Source organism: Megalobrama amblycephala, linkage group LG6, assembly GCF_018812025.1.
Source record: "Megalobrama amblycephala isolate DHTTF-2021 linkage group LG6, ASM1881202v1, whole genome shotgun sequence".
NCBI classification, from domain to species: domain Eukaryota; kingdom Metazoa; phylum Chordata; class Actinopteri; order Cypriniformes; family Xenocyprididae; genus Megalobrama; species Megalobrama amblycephala.
Window position 1 is genome coordinate 33,913,855 of NC_063049.1, and position 19,931 is coordinate 33,933,785.

At 36.6% G+C, this 19,931-nt stretch overlaps 1 protein-coding gene across 1 annotated transcript in view; it reads right to left on the reverse strand.

Annotated features, from left to right (window-relative positions):
* Positions 1-19,931, reverse strand: part of man1a2 (mannosidase, alpha, class 1A, member 2) — a 110,646-nt gene that overhangs the window by 15,669 nt on the left and 75,046 nt on the right. Inside the window, exons 8-10 of the mRNA XM_048194248.1 lie at positions 5,178-5,272; positions 4,276-4,399; positions 4,103-4,196 (exon numbers count right to left, since the gene is read on the reverse strand). Coding sequence (XP_048050205.1) covers positions 4,103-4,196; positions 4,276-4,399; positions 5,178-5,272 — 313 coding nt within the window. The remainder of the gene's footprint in view (positions 1-4,102; positions 4,197-4,275; positions 4,400-5,177; positions 5,273-19,931) is intronic.

Sequence of the window (19,931 nt, forward strand, 5' to 3'; positions counted from 1 at the left end):
AACCCACTAACGGCCTCCCGCTGAAAAGTAAATGCACTCAAAGTCTTTAAATAAAAAAATAAAATAAATAACAACAGGGTGGATTTGAGTAACAAACAGAGATCCAGGCAGGAAGTCTCTAAAGAGAGGCTTCGCCGACAGCGAGCGGACAGGTTATGGATAGAGAATGATGGGCTGAGGAGAAGATGTGGATCTAAAACCTAAAGGCCCCTGGAGGTGATGCTGTACAGACAGAGAGAGAGAACTGAAGGGACAGTTCACACAAACATGAATGTTCCGTCATCCTTTCCTCACCCCATATGACTTTCTTTCTTGTGTGGAGCTCAAAAGATGATGTTTAGCACAATGTCCATGCTGCTCATTTTCAGTACCTGGCTGTACATGATCGCCATTCAGTTTAATTGTATAGAAATAAATTGTGTGTTCCAAACAGAAAACAAAGTCATACAGGTTTGGAATGAAATAAATGATGAGAGAATATTCATTTTTAGGGTGAACTATCCCTTTAAGGGTCCATGGGGCAACTGCAGTGTGGGAGGGGGAATAATACTCCACTGTAATGGCCTGTCACTCACGCTGAGTTTTCATTTAGAAAATAGATCTCTAGTGCACCTTAATTATATTCTACCCCTTTGGACACACACACATCTTTACACTTTACTGGAATTTAGTGTGTTTGTGTGTGCATGCTTACTCGCAGTGGGTTGATCAGGTTTAGCCTTTAGACACAGGGCACTAATTAAACCCTCATCTCGCTCAGTAATTAAGAGTTTGTTAAAACACAGCGGAGTGTTTTCACTACACATAATTACTAATTATATATAAAGAAAGAAACTTCCTCACATCCCATCTTATTAAAGCTCGCTGATCAGCGAGGAGATGAGGATAAGCTGCCATTCTGTCGTCATTCATATTTATAGAATAATAAACCCTGGCAGAGGGATTATAAAAATCATCTGTGTCTATAAAAACACTTCACAGAGTTATATTTTGGATCCTCCATTTGATTTGAATCTCTTCACACAATTATTGCAGTAATAAGAATACCGAAACAGGGCTCAGTAATAAGAATAACCTGCTGGGCTGAAGCCAATGTGAGAGGGTTTCAGATTGGTGTGTTGTTACTAAATCTTAGATTTGTTAATCATATCAAGATTGTGATCATTAAGAATTTTATTTGAAAGTAATTAATACTTTTATTCAGCATGGATGCATTAAATTAATCAAAAGTGAGAGTAAAGGCATTTATAATGTTACAAAAGATTTCTATTTCAAATAAATGCTGTTCTTGTTAACTTTCTATTCACCAAAGAATCCTGAAAAAAAAATATCATGCATCGTTTCCGACAGCACAAATGTTTTCAACATTGATAATAATTAGAAATGTTTCTTGAGCAGCAAATCAGCATATTAGAATGATTTCTGAAGGATCATGTGACACTGAAGACTGGAGTAATGATGCTGAAAATTCAGCTTTGCCAACAAAGGAATAAATTACATTTTAAAATATATTCAAATAGAAAACATTAACAGTAACAGTATTTTTGATCAAATAAATGCAGCCTTGGTAAGCATAAGAGACTTAAAGGTGCCCTAGATTATGTTTTTAAAAGATGTAATATAAGTCTAAGGTGTCCCCTGAATGTGTCTGTGAAGTTTCAGCTCAAAATAGCCCATAGATTTTTTTTTAATTAATTTTTTTAACTGCCTATTTTGGGGCATCATTATAAACGCGCCGATTTATGCTGTGGCCCCTTTAAATCCCATGCTCTCCGCCCACAGAGCTCGCGCTTGCCTTAAACAGTGCCGTAACAAAGTTTACACAGCTAATATAACCCTCAAAATGGATCTTTACAAAGTGTTCGTCATGCATGCGGCATGCATGCGTCGGATTATGTGAGTATTGTATACTGTTATATTGTTTACATTGATTCTGAATGAGTTTGAGGCTATGCTGCGTGGCTAAAGCAAACATTACACACTGTTGGAGAGATTTATAAAGAATGAAGTTGTGTTTATGCATTATACAGACTGTAAGTGTTTAAAAATGAAAATAGCGACGGCTCTTGTCTCCGTGAATACAGTAAGAAACGATGGTAACTTTAACCACATTTAACAGTACATTAGCAACATGCTAACGAAACATTTAGAAAGACAATTTACAAATATCACAAAAAATATCATGATATCATGGATCATGTCAGTTATTATTGCTCCATCTGCCATTTTTCGCTGTTGTTCTTGCTTGCTTACCTAGTCTGTTGATTCAGACGTTGATCCAGACGTTTTGCCCTTGTCTAATGCCTTTCATAATGATAATGTTGGGACCGTGGGCTGGCATATGCAAATATTGGGGGCGTACACCCTGACTGTTACGTAACAGTCGGTATTATGTTGAGATTCGCCTGTTCTTCTGAGGTCTTTTAAACAAATGAGATTTATATAAGAAGGAGGAAACAATGGAGTTTGAGACTCACTGTATGTCATTTACATGTACTGAACTCTTGTTATTTAACTATGGCAAGATAAATTCAATTTTTCATTCGAGGGCACCTTTAAAAATCAAAATCAATCATATCATCCCCAAACTTTTAAAGTGTAGTGTATATCTAATAGCTATTTAACAGAGTTTCTGTTGAAATCACAAGACTGACCTTTGATATTCTTGGCTGCATCAGTAAGAATGAGTTGGAAAAATACAAACCAATCAGTATTGTTTTGCATTGCATGGCATCATTTTTCAACAAAATACTATTTATGAATTTACAGCTGTCAATGATTTCCAGCTATTATTGCTAATTAAAAACAGTTTTTTTTGTAAATAAAACAACACTTAAGAAGAATATTAATATGTCTTTCTGGTATTTGACAAAAATGTTACATATATACAATATACAGTAAATAAAATATTCTTTTGTGATAGGGCCGGCTAAAAAATTAAGGGCGTGTTCACACTTGACATGTTTGGTTTGATTAAAACGAACCCTGGTGCGATTGCTCTGTTAGTGCGGTTCATTTGAACATGTGTGCCATCCGAACCCTGGTGCCCACCAAACAAGCGAGACCGCTGAAAAGATGGGTCTCGGTCCGCTTCCAAATGAACTCTGGTGCGGTTCGAATGATATATGAACGCAACACAGACCAAAAGCATGTAAAAGAACGAAAAACAGGAAGACGAGACCCTAAAAAGGACAGAATCCTCACGCATATCGGTTCTTCTCGTCATAGTCGTGAGTTTGGCCATCACAGGCATCAGATGCGCGTGTGCATGAGCAGATCGTTTGTGTGTGTGACGGAGGGATTCCCGCTGCTATTTTGACTCCTTTACACATTTTATAAGCTCTTCACGACTTCCCAGCTGGCCAAAATACCATCATATGCAGGCTACGCAAACACAACAAGCGCATTTTTCTCAGCAAACAGCATTGTTTTGGATGTTCGGTAAGTTCCGTCTCAAAACAGGCAATACGTCATAAAATCCGACCAATCAGGTTGTGAATGTATCCATATCCCTTTAGGGTTGGTATCTTTTGGTTCGGTGATAAAATTGCCAATCTAAACGCTAACCGGACCAGGACTAAATGTTTTTTTTTTTTTGGTCCGGACCAAACGAACTGAACTACAAGTGTGAACGCACCCTAAAAGTAAAAACTGAGCTTGACGAGGACAACAACAAATATACCTACTTTAAATCTAGTATATCAGTTTACTTAACCAGCACTCGCAAAGCTTTTCCAAACAATAGGCAGCAAAATGTCTAATCTAAGGTAAGTAGCATTCATAGATTAATGCAGTCCCAGAATATGGTGAATTTAGAGAAACAAAATTAATCTAAAATATTGGAAAGAGCCCAGGGAAATAAACTGAAATGTTTTTTTATTCAGAGCTGAAAAGATATTCTTCCATCTAATTAAAAATGCAAGACTTCACCCAACAGTTGTGTGTGCCACGTATTTTTTTTGTTTATCATAGCATCAAGTTCACGTTGTGGGTGTTTGGAACCCTTTGCATTTCATACGGTGTGGGAATTCACACAAAGACTTTTTTTCGAGAGTGGAAAGAGAGAGGTGCAGCACAGAGGATGTTAGTGGGAGGTACTCACGCTGGCCCCAGCGTCCTGTTCGAGGGTTCAGGTAGTTGGGGTAAAGCCCGTTGGGTCTGTCCATCTTAGCCAGCAGCTTCCGTATGTGCATCACCTAAACCAGAACATAGTTCACAACAGGACACAAACACAAAGGCCGAATAGTTACACAACACTCATATAGGCAGTCGTACCTTCTGATAGTAGGCAGGGTTTCCGGTTAGATATGTCAGGTGCACAAACTCCATGTGCAGCGTCCCAAACTCCGCCAGAATACTGCTACCAGCTGACGCCCAGCCCCAGTTACGACCCACTCCACTGAAAAAGGTAGAAGGAAACACCCATGACATTTACGTACAGTATGTTCCTTACTAGCCTGAAGCAAACAACCACCTTTACATATTTACAGCGTGTACACAATGAAGAATTATGGCGATCTCATTAAAGTCTAACTGCTTCATTCCTGCTTCAAACTAATTCACTGCCACCCATCACTCCTCCATCAAGTCCAATATCCTGTGTTCTACTTGTACTTCTCATTTCCATTTAGAATGTATCCACACCATTCACTAAGAGTGTGTGTGTGTAGACTGAGAAAGGCTGCTCTACATGAATGGGGATTAATAAAACACAGCGTCGTTCTTTCCCTCGGGATTAAAAACGCCCAAAATGCAGTGGTTTTTGTCTGTTCTGGAGCAATTTCTTCTAAACACCTAATTAACTGACAAAAACCATGTCAGGCAGGATTTGACCCTCCTCCCACCTCCCACCTCCCACACAAAAAAACCTTAATGTACATTCACAATGCGCTCTGCAGATTAATTGTGCAATTTTCATTTCATTCTAATGAAATTATGTGGAAAGTGGAGTTAAACAGGAAGAAAGCCACAGGGACTTTTACAGACGCACAAGGTCTGACAGCTTTCCATTATGTGGCAGTCACCATCAGGACAGTGAGTGGAGGACAGACAGCATGGGAAAAAGATGAGGAGGCGGCAAAGATAGCCAAAAAAAAAAAAAAAAAAAAAAAAAAAAAAAAAAAAAAAAGGGAGAGAAAGGATGTTAGAGTGAAAGGGAAGGTGTGTATGGAACATACCTCTTCAAATTGACCATGGCCCAGGGGATGCCTGTTGGGGTGTTGAAAGCAGGAAGCAGCTTTTCTGCCAGCTGGACAGCCTTCACCTTAAAAACCTAAAAGAGACAGAGACATACAGAGAATAGAAATAAATTATCAACCACAAGGGAGACAAAGCACACAGGTGGACATAAAGAATCAAGTCAGCTCTAGGCAATATAAAAAAATAAAAAATAAATAATAAAAAAAAACTCTGTGGGTGAATCACACAAAAACATCTCAGGGTCTTTTTTCTTTTGATTTCAAGGTGAAATAATCAATTATAGTTACACAAGTGCATTATGAAAATTTAATCTATTCAGGAACAATATGATTCTTTGATTTATTGTTAATTTTCATGACAATTAAAGAGTTAGTTCACCCAAAAATGAAAATTCTGTCATTTATTACTCACCCTCATGCCGTTTCACACCCGTAACACCTTCGTTAATCTTCTAAACACAAATTAAGATATTTTAGTTGAAATCCGATGGCTCAGTGAGGCCTCCATAGGGAGCAATGACACTTCCTCTCTCAAGATCCATAAAGGTACTAAAAACATATTTAAATCGGTTCATGTGAGTACAGTGGTTCAATATTAATATTATAAAGCAATGAGAATATTTTTGGTGCGCCAAAAAAACAAAAAACAAAATAATGACTTATTTAGTGATGGACGATTTCAAAACACTGCTTCAGGAAGATTCGGAGCGTAAATGAATCAGCGTGTCGAATCATGATTCGGATCGCGTGTCAAACTGCCAACGGCTGAAATCACGTGACTTTGGCGCGCCGAACAGCAGATTCGACACACTGATTCATTTGTGCTCCGATGTTTCCTGAAGCATTGTTTTGAAATTGGCCATCAATAAATAAGTCATTATTTAGTTTTTTTTTGGTGCTCCAAAAATATTCTCGTCGCTTTATAATATTAATATTGAACCACTGTACTCACATGAACGGATTTAAATATGTTTTTAGTACATTAATGGATCTTGAGAGAGGAAGTGTCATTGCTCCCTATAGGCCTCACGGAGCCATTGGATTTCAACTAAAGTATCTTAATTTGTGTTCTGAAGATTAACGAAGGACTTACGGGTGTGGAACGGCATGAGGGTAAGTAATAAATGACAGAATTTTCATTTTTGGGTGAACTAACCCTTTAAACAATTAAAACTTTGTGAATACATGGGCTTTATGTAATTCCAATTATTTTCAAAGGTTACTATAATTCCTGTAAAAATAATGTAAATGCATTTTTTATATTTTAAGTTGACAAAATAAATTTTTCTCAAAAAAAAAAAAAAAATAATAATAATAATAATAAATTCAGTAACCAAATATTTCAATAAATACATTCCACACATAATTTACAATGTAAATAATGTGCACTACTGTTCATAAGTTACTGATTAGTAAGATTTAAAAAAAAAAAAAAAGAAAAAAAAAAAAGAAAACAAAGAAATTACTACTTTTCAGCAAGGATGCTTTAAAGTGTTAGTTCACCAAAAAATGAAAATTTCTGTCATTAATTACTCACCCTCATGTCGTTTCACACCCGTAAGACCTTCGTTCATCTTCTGAACACAAATTAAGATATTTTTGGTGAAATCAAAGAGGTATATGACTCCTCCATAGACAGCAATTTAACAGATACTTTCAAAGTCCAGAAAGTCAATGTCATGAAGCGACGAGAATACTTTTGTGCACAAAAACAAAACAAAAATAACGACTTTATTCAACAACCTCTTCTCTTCCAAGTCAGTTTCCGACACAGTTGTTTTATTGAACACAGTGCTGAGCTTCCGTGTTCTCTTAAGTCATTATTTTTGTTTTGTTTTTGTGCACAAAAAGTATTCTTGTCACTTCATTAAATTAAGATTAAACCACTGCAGTCAAGTGGACTATTTTAACAATGTCTAGTACCTTTCTGGGTAGTGGTTAAACGGATCGTTGTTGATCCGTGATCCGTACAGACCAAGCCCCACGGTTCAGCACGCATATGATTCGTGGATCAATTGCAAGTTTCACCGCAATAGAGTGAAAGGTTATCATTTGCACGTGTTTTATCTTGCTAGTTTACACATTAAATAGATATAAAACCATTCCAGCGCTAGAAGAGGCAAAAGAGGATTTAATTCAGTATCGCACACCACAGTTATCGGTGCACACAGACGCACATATATACAAGGCTCGCGCACAGAGAGAGAGAGAGAGAGAGAGAGAGGGGGAGACGCGTTTCAGATGGCTCGCGAACTCCAAATTGATTTCTCTTTCGCGTCCTCAATGCACTTGGATGGACACATACATGCATTATGTCAGTCAAAATACCGCTCTCTGCAAGTATTCTCGTAAACACATTCAGTTATGTCTTATTTGAACAAGGTGAGAATTCGGATGTGTATCTATCAGATGTGTGCGTGCATGGGGTCTTACTCTTAAAGTGACGGCAACCTATAAATACCTGCTGTTGTCTGTCATGTAAATCAAACAACAAAACACAGCTTGAACAAAGAGTAATCCATATTAAATTTATACAGTGAACTGTCATTTTATATTTAATTATTACATTTCTGTACATGAAAATTAATACTACAGTTAGACCTTATACTTTATTTGTAACTTTATGTTGTATTTATCTATGCTTGTAATTGGTGTACAGTATTTGTTCTTTTTACAGTCTGTTCACTTTCCTTTAATAATATTTAGTTAGGCTAGTAGTTTTTGCTGTGGTATCAGAGTAGTTAAAATGGGCTAAGTAATAAATGCAAAGTTACCCCCCACCCCCCCTTTTTTTTTTTTTTGTGCTGATCCGAAAAATGATCCGATCTGTGACTTTATAACCGTGATATGATCCGAACCGTGAGTTTTGTGATCCGTTGAACCACTATTTCTGGGCCTTGACAGTGGTGGTTAAATTGCTGTCTATTGAGCAGTCAGACAGCTCTCGGATTTAATAATAATAATAATAATAATAATAATAATAAATACTTCATTCATCCGTCATCCCTTTTAGGGTAATTCAAACATCCAGTAGCTCACACTTAATTACAATCATTAAAACAAACAAACACCCAACTAATAATAAAATTAATCACCACAACACCTAAGATTAAATCGTACATAATAATTTCATAAAATATATCTTAATTTGTGTTCCCAAGATGAACGAAGGTCTTACGGGTTTGGAACAACATTAGGGTAATTAATGACAATTTTCAATTTTGGGTGAACTAACCCCTTAAATTGTTTAAAAAAGTGACAGTAAGAACATTTATAATATTAAAAAAAGATTCAAATAAATTTAGTTTTTTTTAACTTAAAAGTCATCAAAAATAATGAAAAACAATGCAACAAAACAGTACAACTGTTTTCAACATTAGTAATAATTAGAAATGTTTCTTGAGCAGCAAATCAGCATATTAGAATGATTTCTGGAGGATCATGTGACACTGAAGACTGGAGTAATGATGCTGAAAATTCAGCTTTGCAATCGCAGGAATAAATTACATTTCGAAACATATTAAAATAGAAAACAGTTTAAAAAAATGTTTAATTATATTTCACAACCAAGAGATTTTCTCTCATCGAGCGCCTTTCAAAAAAAAAAAAAAAAAAACAATCTTACCAACCCCAAACTTTTGAACAGTAGTGCATAATGACACTTATCACAATGCAAAAATCCCTAATGGTTCTGAAACAGGCTTAACTTTCTTTTATCAACAATATTCTTATTTATTTAACAAAATTATTTTATCCTGAGGTGAAATATGACCAAGACATGGTCTTGATTGATTTTGTGTGATTCACCCCGTAGACCAACTAACACCACAGACTCTGACTGGAGTGCTAAAATCTGTCCACAGCCTCAGCAGAGGGAAACCGACTACACTGCCTCACACAAAGAGAGAGAAAGAGGAGGAGAACACACATTTGAGACAGAATAAATACCCAATGAACAACACACCTGAATGTGTTTACTCACTGACTGTCAGAGGGGAGATGACGCACTGGGGTTTGTTTGCCCTCGTCATAAATTTCATCATCTGAGCTGATTCAACCTTTGTGAAAAGCTGTAATTTAGCATCAACAACTACTGCTGCTACAGATGGACACATTCAAAGCAAAGACAACCCTTGACAACATGATTGGAAAACATGTATTTGGTGTGGAGTAGTGGAATCAGAGCTGGTAAATGGAAGGTTCACAACTGTGCCTCAAGTTAGGCACTTCAACAAAAAATGAAAGTTCTGTCATCATTTTCTTGCCCTTATGAAAGTCAAACAGATTTTGGAACATATCAGGCGAGTAAATTAATTTTCTTTCTCTCTCTCTCTCTTTCTTTCTTTCTTAGATTTCAAATGTGCACCAATCAATATTTTATTTTCTCCCCAGTAGTACCCATCATAATTTCAGCAAGACTGTCTGACTCTAAGTCTGCAATCCCACCAAGTGCTTTTGAGCAACAATGGCTAAAAAATATCTTGTACTGATGACTCACTGGCAGAATTCTCAAAGCAGGGTAAAATCTGTCACTCATATCAGAGCGGGAGCTGTGCGGTTGATCGTGTTTATTTAGGACGGAAGATAAAAATGAAGACGTAGCAGAGAAAAGACCTGTGGTTCTCAGACAAACTGCACAGCTGCCCGAGCCACTGCTGAGGTTTTTATTTCCAACCCGTCTTACGGATGTTTATGTGTGGAGTCTATTAAAATGCACAGCAATTCACTGGAACAGATGTGTGAGGAGTATACAGCCTTTCAGATATTTCCGACAAGCACACAGCAAGTAAGATGACAGTAATACCACAATGCTGTTTACAAAAGGAAACTCGCTAAATAAAACCATTTGAGAAAAACAAGTCTGGGGACAAAGAAAAAAGGCAGATTCTATTTGCACCTAGATACTGTTGAACAAAGCAGGTGCAAATGGTCACTCAGAGGATGGAGAAAATGTTGAAGAACAAATAAAGGCTGAGAACAGAGTAGAGAAACTGTGAGAGACAGGCAGAGAGTAATACAGAAGACAAGAGAAAGAAGCTAATTTAGGCCGAATGTGTGCTTCCCTCAGGATTTTACTAGTTGGAGCGGTGTGTGTTTGTGTGCGTGTGTGTAATTCCCAGAATGCAGATTCCGAAGCTGAAGCCTAATCTGGTTGATGCAGATCATAAGCGCCAGAGATGATCCTGTTATTACACATATGAGGATATGAGCATGGACATTCCCCTCGATACAGCTTCCGCTCTCTGTACACAAACGCACACACACACAAATACATACACTATGGCGCCCTCAGCCTGAGATGTTCCTTAAACGTCTAATGGAAGCATATAAAGAGATTATGGGGAACACATTGGAAATGGAGGGAATGAGTGTTTGTACAGAGGATTCCACAGGGGTTCAGGGTTAAAGCTGGATTTCTGCCCTCTCTCTCTCACTCTGGGTCTCGGTATGTTTGTGCATCTGCAGTCTTTTATGAAAAACCTTCTGCCTGGTGTTTATTCTATCAGTCGTCATGGCAGCGCTATCGGGTGCTGCCAATCAAGGCAGACACAAACACCACCAATCCGACGCAAGCACAGCCAATCAGAGCATCAGCACCAGAGACGTTGTTTAATGAAGAAATTAGGCTGTCGTCTGTGAAAATGTTCATACGCATTTAGACAAAAGCTTCTCATTTCCTCAAAGCAAATAGGGACAGTCAGTACATTTCTACAAACACATTTTCTGCCTTTATTTAAAATGAAGTTTATAAATAAACTGCATGGCTTTAGAATAGACAAATGTAGGAGATACACAGCTCAGAGTCTACAAGGAAAAACACTGAACAAGTTGTCAAAATAGACAATCTTCTTTAACACTCTGAGGTCTGAGGGTATCGCCGGTGATACCACCGCGTTTTTTTTCTTACCAGTGTGAAAGAGACTCAAAATACTCCGTCAATGTTGCACAAACAATTAAGAGCTATACACCATTTTAATCTGTGGAATATCTTCTTTTATTTGTGTACACTCAGAGTAAAAACAAAATGTTGTGCTTTTTGTAAAATAAAGAAAACTAACATGATGCGTGATCTCTCGTCTCCCCCTGAACGAAGTCCAATCTGAGTTCTCAGAAAATGAACTGTAACTTAGTGAATACTAATCACAAAAAAATTAGACTTATGTCTAAAAAAAAAGTTGAAATGTCAGGTTTTAAATCATGTAAGTCAAATCGAAAACAAACATTTTGTTTATGTAATCTGTATGAAAAGAGAGCCATGTCAGAAATCCGTGATTCAGCTCATTATCCGCTAATGCGGCCACGCCCACGGAGGGAGCGCTATTCAGACGCAAATTCTGAGTCAATACATGCATTCATCGTCTCAATCGTGTATTTATTGTCTTGTCTTGTTAGCGATCTCTGTCCTCTGTTAGTTCGGTTAGTTCCTGGATTGCCTATTCTTCTTTAGTGCTCAGGCATTTGTGGACTAAAAGTGTACAGAGCGCCCTCCGGCTGCAAGTATGAATTGACAGTATCCAGCACTCATAGTAATGACAATAAATCCTGAATAAATATTACTCTTCTGTATAGAAAATTGACAAACATATGAGAATCCATCAATATTTCTCCAAATGTGCATGCTTTTAAGCTAAAAGCCTATATGAAATGCCATAGAGGTAACATAATTGTTCAGACACTTTGCATCACAGAAATACATTATATTTTAAAGTATATAATAGAATACCATTATTTTATATTGTAATAATATTTCACAGTATTGCTGTTTTTTCTGTATGTTTGATTTACACCATGATGAGATTTGAATCATGATCACAGGGTTTTTTCACAGCCTACCTGACTGAAAGGCCTCATTAATATGCAAGTCATTTCAGGTCATTATTATGTGATTCTTTTGTCTTCTCAGGTGAGAATCACCCATTATACATGAGGATTCACGCCTCCATGCATACTGTGTTTCTTGACCAAAGATGTTTTAGAAAATTTAAATCTCTCTATTGTTTTATATGAACAAGCAGGCAGCATAATTTTTACCTCATTTTGAAGCAAAAACTCTAGTCTACAACCTCAAATACCCAGAAGTCTTGTGAACAAAGATTTAATATATATTTTTTGGCTTTATTTCAGTGACTTAAGTTTTTTGTTTTTTCAATAACCACGCATAAACGTTATTCCTTCAAAAACACAAACATGTACATACATGTTCCTCACATATTATTGTAGCCTAGTTTGTGCTGAATACAGTGTAATGACACTTTTTCCATTAATATGTTTATGAACAACTGAAAAAAGCACAAATGTCAGGGCATGTCAAAACTTCTCCAGGGTCCCAAAAATCCTCAGACCCCTGAGGGTTAAAGAAGCTACTCTTGATTGAACTACATATGATGCTGCTTTCAGAAGATTCCTCAGACCCATTAATCATGAATTTAATGTTTAAAAAAAGTAGACAAGCGATTTTGAGACATTGGCAGCCTGTTTGAAAAACCTAGCGAACTGGATGTCTCTAAATTTCCTGCATCTTAATGAATCAAAGACTGAGGTTATTGTTTTTGGTCTAGCATCCACTTCAGCTATTTTAAAAGTTAAGCTCACTCATCTCGAACCCGACATTAAACCATATGTTAAACACTTGGGTTTTATCATTGATAGTGACCTTAAAATGGACAAACAAGTCAATTAAATTGTCAGGTCCAGTTTTTTTTCATCTTCGCTAAATCTCTAAAATTAAGGAGCATATTATGCCTATACTTGCTTCCCCCTCATTGGTTGCCTGTAAGATATAGAATTGATTACAAGGTACTCACACTAGTCTATAAATCCATTCATAAGCTTGCTCCCTCATATCTCTCTGACCTCATTTCAATTCAAATCATCGGCCCTCTAGATCACTTCGGTCAGAGAATCAAATTCAACTAATGGTGCCAAGAACCAGACTGAAACATAGGGGTAATAGAGCGTTTGAGGCAGTCGGTCCCAAATATTTGGAATATCACACATCAGATTAGCATCTAATCTGTCTATTTTTAAGTCCAAAATTAAAGCTCATTTACTCTCTCTTGCTTTTAAATATTTTTTTTTCCCCTTTTGCTTTATTTCTGTTTGTTTTTACCTATGACTGTAAAGCACTTTGGACAATGTACATTGTAATTATATGGTGCTATATAAATAAAATGACTAAATGACTACAAAGCTGGATTTGTTGTCCCCATTAATGAACCTCATATTTCACCCCAAAACAAATAGAAAATATTTAATTATATCTTTGTCATTAAAGAAAATGAAGCTTACTTTTTTTGTATTAAGCATACTATTATTTAAGTCCACTAGTAATTGAAAAAAATAATCTCACTACAATATATGACATTTAAATTGTGTATATTTGTAAAGTAAAATTAGATAGAGGGTATTGGTATTTTACTGTAGTGTTTTTCTTAATACAATTATTGTCAAAATAAAAAATAATCTGAACAGAATAATTTTTATTACAATATTACAGTACTGAAAAAGAATCAAACACAAGAGAAAACAATTCCCCTAAATTCTAATTACCGTAATGCATTAAAAATAGTTCACTTTTGAGCTTTTTTAGGGGCCAACCACCGAAGGTGCGTAGGCACCTATTGTATCTGTTGGCGTTCTTTTTATTTTTATTTTCGATTATTATTCTCCTCCTTCTTCCGCTCTTGAAGTCTATGGCAGCCCATAGAACCGCTTGCGGGAAAGTTGTGAAATTTGGCACACAGTTAGAGGACAGTCTGACCTTTGTCCATAGCAAATTTGGAGTCTCTAACTCAATCCCTCTAGTGCCACCAGCTGTCCAAATTTGCACTGAATTTGATATGATTTTTATGATGTTTACATATCAGCCATTTTGGCCGTCGGCCATTTTGAATTTTGTGCTAAAATGCTGTAATTTCGAACGCATTAGCATATTGTTACGAAACTCGGTATGCGTCTTTGGCACCACGTCCTTACAATACTCAAAAAGTTTTGGTGCAGCGCCACCTTGTGGTCAAAAGTTATAACAAAATTTACAAAAATGCTAATACTTTTGACTGTATTAACCGATTGTAATGAAACTGGTCTCAGTAGATTCCTTGGGTCATGCTGAGAACATAGATATCAAATTTGACATAGTCGGCAGAACTTCCTGTCCGCCATATTGTTTTTTCTTTAAAAACATACTTTTTCAAACTCCTCCTAGACCGTTGCTCCGATTTTCACCAAAATCGAACCGTATCATCTTCAGACCATGCCGACAAAAAATTATGGATTTCAATTTGATATATCAAACCGTTTTCATATACCGGAGCAACGATTTTAAGGCATGATGCAAAACTCACTCTTTAAGCTGTATCTCTGCAATGCTTTGACATGTTGACACCAAACTTTGCGAGTGTCATTGTCACCTCACTCTGACCATACCACAACAATTTTGACACAGCGCTAGCTATTGGTCGAAAGTGATGAACCAGTAAATCCTCATTTTTGATCATTTTTCAGCTTGTTTGCCTAGAATGATCTTAATAGGTCTTTAATTGCTCACTGTTGCAGTTGGTCTGATGCACACAGCCATGTTGGCTGGCTATTGTGCCGTTTTTGTGCTTGGCCCCGCAATTGCTGCTTGCAGCTATATTTTATAATTCCAATTGTTCTCAATAGTGATTCGGATTAGACTTATTGAATTTTCTTTTCTTTCTTTTTTTTTGATGATTTTCTAAATCAGCATAAAAGCAGTATAACTATTATTATCATGTTGTATAAAATTAAATAACTTATTAAACATTACAGGTAATGCAAAAATTTTTCCCCCATTACAGTAATGAGATACTGGGGACGTGCTTAACTTTTATGAAAAACACAATGCAAACCCTTTTTAATGCAGAATTTATTTTTCCCCCTTGCTTTTGATTTTTGGAATGAAATAACACATGGACGCTTTTTGTAAGATTGACCAATTATTTCGTCTCAGTTCTCCGCTGGCCCAGCATACGGTGTGTCTCATTTTACATCAATGAGTGTGGCAAACAAAACCACAGCTGGGATGTCAAAATAAACACTAAAACCGGTGGTCTAGATGTACAAAGCCAACAAATCTTCATATAACCACTTGTTAGGCGCTCAATGATGTTAACTTAACAGCTCATAAAACATCTTTCTGGCAGTTTCCAGAGAGTTTTTGGGCACATTCTCATCTACAGACCAAGCAATACAACTACAAACCAAAGACTCTTAGAAAACCAGATATGTTTATAAGGAAATGTTGGTTTAGAAGGCCAGTTATTTGTATTCCAAGAGGAGATTTGATAGGTGACGGCATGACTAAAGTCTGCAGCACATCAAACATGCAGAAGAGTAGTTGACAAACATTTTCTCATCCATCAAATCCCTTCTTAAATCTCTGTCCTTATCTTGCCTCCACTGGGCCCGGGGCTGCGGTTCTGTTCTGCCTTTGATGAGATCCATGTTTGACAATAGAAAAGTCTGCTGCTCCCTAATGTGACACCGCATATTCTCCACCACTGTGAAGGATATACAACCACAGGACAGAGCATCAACAGAGAGAGTGACGAGGAGGGCGAGAGGGAGAAAGCTAACCGCTGCATAATGCCTGGAGCAAACACCATTTCCACACACCATCGTTGCTGTAATAAATTTGCAAATCAAGACAAAGAACAAATATTTGCCTGTGTTCTTCACTTGCAGCCTATGATCCTATTTGGCTTGAAGAAATGCTAAGAAATAAAACCTCCATCAGCACTGTGTTTAAAGAAACCCACTGATTTGTACAGTAATTGGGCTGTCAAACGTAATGTAATTGAGCCATCTCAAAAAGAACTGCCAAAATGTCTGAGTATCTGCAGAAGCGAAAGGTAAAAAAATGTTATTTGATTTTTGCACAAAGAATCTGGATTAGTATTTCAAAGATAAGAATTAACAACGTGCTCTCTAAATCCACTGGAAAATTACTGTTAGACATGAGACCTGAAAGTAAGTCATCCAAAATTGCTGGTGTGCCAGTGAGGTACCTGGAAAAAGTTATGAGGGTCTTAACCACAGAAGGGGAAAAAAATTCTATAAAAACCGTATTTAGAAAGAGTTATTCAAAACCGTTATTGAGCCAGTCACTTATGACGACCATAAAGAGGAACAAGTGCTTCTTGCTTGTCTTCACACGTCTAATATTGAATGCCTTTAGGTAAACTATACAATGTAATAAATAAAATAAAAAAAATTATTTCCAATATAATAATTATTAGTTAACAGTGCCTTACAACTATAAGACTCTGTACTGAAGACCAGTGATGGGAATAACGGCGTTACTAACGGCATTTCTTTTTTCAGTAACGAGCAATCAAACAAATTACCTTTTCCCCCATTACAACGCCGTTACCGTTACTGACAAAAAAATGCTGCGTTACTATAATTAAGCTCACTGAAGCGGTTTTCATCCGAGTAGGCTCTCTCTCAGCCAAATGACCCGCAAAGTGTTTTCTCTGGTGTGTAATTTTAATAATTTTAAACTGATAATAATGTTCGATGCTCTGTGTGTGTGTGTCTGTGAGCATGCGAGTGGAGCGCCAGCTCAAACCAGAACACTCTTTGTGACATGCTGGATCGAAAATAGCCTATGCGAAATAAGTTTTTTTCTAGTCGACTAGTAGTTTTTCATTTAAGCCATTATTTGACTAATCACATTTATATTAATTTAATTTCTTAAATACTGGAGAGAATAAACCATAATAATGAGCATTTAATATAGGCTATATAGCACTCAAGCGAACGCATAAAGCTTGCCATAAAGAACCGCCAAAAGTAATGATTATGAATGTGACAAAAATAGCAAGGAGACATTTTAATTGTTCATTAATAAACGTTTTCTGAATCAGTGTCGGCTGCAGAGATGAAGTTGACATTGCTGACTCTCATCTCCGCATATACTGGACACGCCTAGAGAGAGAATATATTTCATTCGGATTACATAATCAGAGTAGCCTATTTCTTTTCGTTTTTAATTATTTCGTTTTCGTTAAAGTGGATATTTCAAGCTTTCTATAGATATTTTTCTCATGTTTGTGAGGCAAGCAGCCTATACACTGAGTTTCGGTTCATTTAGCCTGTAAGACGCACTCCAGTTCACGTGCCAGTGATCGCGCCGGCACCTCTGTCATGATTATATTTTCTGTTATATTTGCTTCTTATTTATTAAATCCAGGCAATTGGTTGAAGAAACATTGATTAAAATTAAGATACAATTTTTATAAAATGAAATTCACTTTAAAGAAAGGCTTTCTACAAAACAAAACTTAATGAAGTGGTCAAAATCATGTCTGACCCACTCCATGTCTCCCCATATATTGCACGTCTTATGATGCATCTTACTCATGCTGTTCACTTTTCATAATCAAATAAATGAATTTAAAACATAACACAGGACTATTTAAACAAATATGAAACTACGTTTTCTTTAATGGCTACCAACACTTAGTACAGTTTAGAGAAATTTCATGTCGTGAGCAAGAGCGGATCATGAGTCGGATCAAGAATAATTTATTTTTAGACTTAGGAGATTCCAAATTATTTGACTTTTTTTTTTTTTTTTTTTTTTTTTTATAAGTAACACAATAGTTACTTTCCCTGGTAATTAGTTACTTTTATAATTATGTAACTCCGTTACTAACTCCATTACTATTTGTGATAAGTAACTAGTAACTATAACTAATTAATTTTTTTAAGTAACGTGCACAACACTGCTGAAGACCCTTTATTTTAGGACATAAGTGTATAAATAATAATAATAAAAAAAGTCAAAAATATAAATAAATAAATAAATAAATAAATAAAAAGAGAGAAATGCACACCGCTTTCCATCATCAGTCATCTCCTCTCTAATGAAGACAGGTTGCTGAGTGGATGGCTTTATTAAACTCCTTTCATTCACATCATCTCCAACTTAACCCAATACTTTCCATCTTTCTCTCCCTCTATTTTTCAACAAAGCACATTAAAGAATATGGCTTTTTTTTTTGTTACACAAATGCATCGCTTCGCTTCAGAAGGCCTTTATTAACCCACTGGAGCCGTGTGGAGTACACGTTTATAATGGATGGATGTGGATGGAAGCACTTTCTTCAGCTCATACTCGCGACCCCTGTTCACTGCCATTATAAAGCTTGGATGTATCAGGACATTTATTAAAGTATCTCCGATTGTGTTCATCAGAAAGCCATCCAGTCATCCAGTCACCTAGGATAGCTTGAGGGTAAGTAAAGCTTGGGGTAGTTTTCATTTAAAAGTGAACTAATCCTTTAAGTTTTGCAGAAAGAGTCACGTATTTCCAATGATCCTGGGTTGAATATAACTATGCTACTAACTACTTTTGAATGGTTGTCAATGAAAGAAGCAGACTTTGGCTTCATGGTGTATAATATACACAGCATGTACCAAACTACTCTGCTCTGCCATCATGAATCAACACTGCTGAGGGATGCAGGGGTGAGAGGAGCTGAGGAACAAGGGAGGAAGACGAAAGAAGACAAAGATGAGAGAGATGAAAGAAAAGGATAAAAGAAAAATCAAGAGGACCAAAAGAGAGTGGAAGAGAGGACAGAGGGACAGCAGAGTAAACATCATCCATCACTGCACAGGGGTTCTGCTGGAGCCGGCTGACAGGCTAAAGAAAGAGAGAGGGATGGAGGATGTGGTCTTGCACAGGAGAGATAACCTCTAGAGCTGATAAAAGTCCTCGGTCTTTAGATCAAATTCTCTTCTTGAGAAACACCAGCTGGACATGAGTCCAGTACAAAACTCTCTCTAGTCCTGACTCTCTTTCATTCCCTCTACCCCCAGCGGCTCTCTCCATCATGCATGATCAAAAATCTCTTGGAGGCATGGCTTTTCAGTCTACGACACTCTGCCTTCACTCACTGCCTCTACCATCTGCTCTATGCTGCCTACACCGCATATAGGGGACATATATATAGACACTCTGCCTGCGCCAAGGAGATCTAGAGTAGAAAACCTAGAGAAAGTAATTCATTAGCACTCCTATATATCTGAACGGTAAGTTCTTGGCTGTTGCATTATCCCCCCTGAAAGAAAGCAATTTTAAATCTGCCATCGCTCATGGGCACTCAATGATTCTGGAAGGGCTTTTGAATGGTTGTCAATGGAAAAAGATGCATTGGTTCCCATAACGCTGAAGATACTGTATCTACCAGGCGAGTAGGCACATCTTTTTGAAAAAGTGACTACTATAAGGAATTAAAGCTCTAAATTAAAGGTAGTTCTGGGTGATGAAGGTAATTTTCATATTATGTATAAATGATCAATACTAAAATGATTTACTATTTTGTCTAATTATTAAATCAAGAATAAAATATGAATCTAAACTCCAGGATTTTAAATGCTACAAGTGAATTTAGGCATCACAACATTATAATGTAGAGCATGAAAAATGGATATTCATTTTGAGATTTACTAAGGATTATATTTAACTTAAATTATTAGTGCTTTATCTAATGATTAAGTTTCAGTGAGGGATGACAACAAAGGTAAATGTAAAAATAGGGGAAATGAGCAGCACAATGAAAAAGTAAAATATTGACAGATACTGATAAATTAAAAAAATATATTGTGCATCTTTTAAAAAAAAAAAGAATCATAAAGCTACTGTAAAGAAAGAAAGGACCAAAAGTAATGTAAAAAACGCAAAAAAAAAACCACAACAAA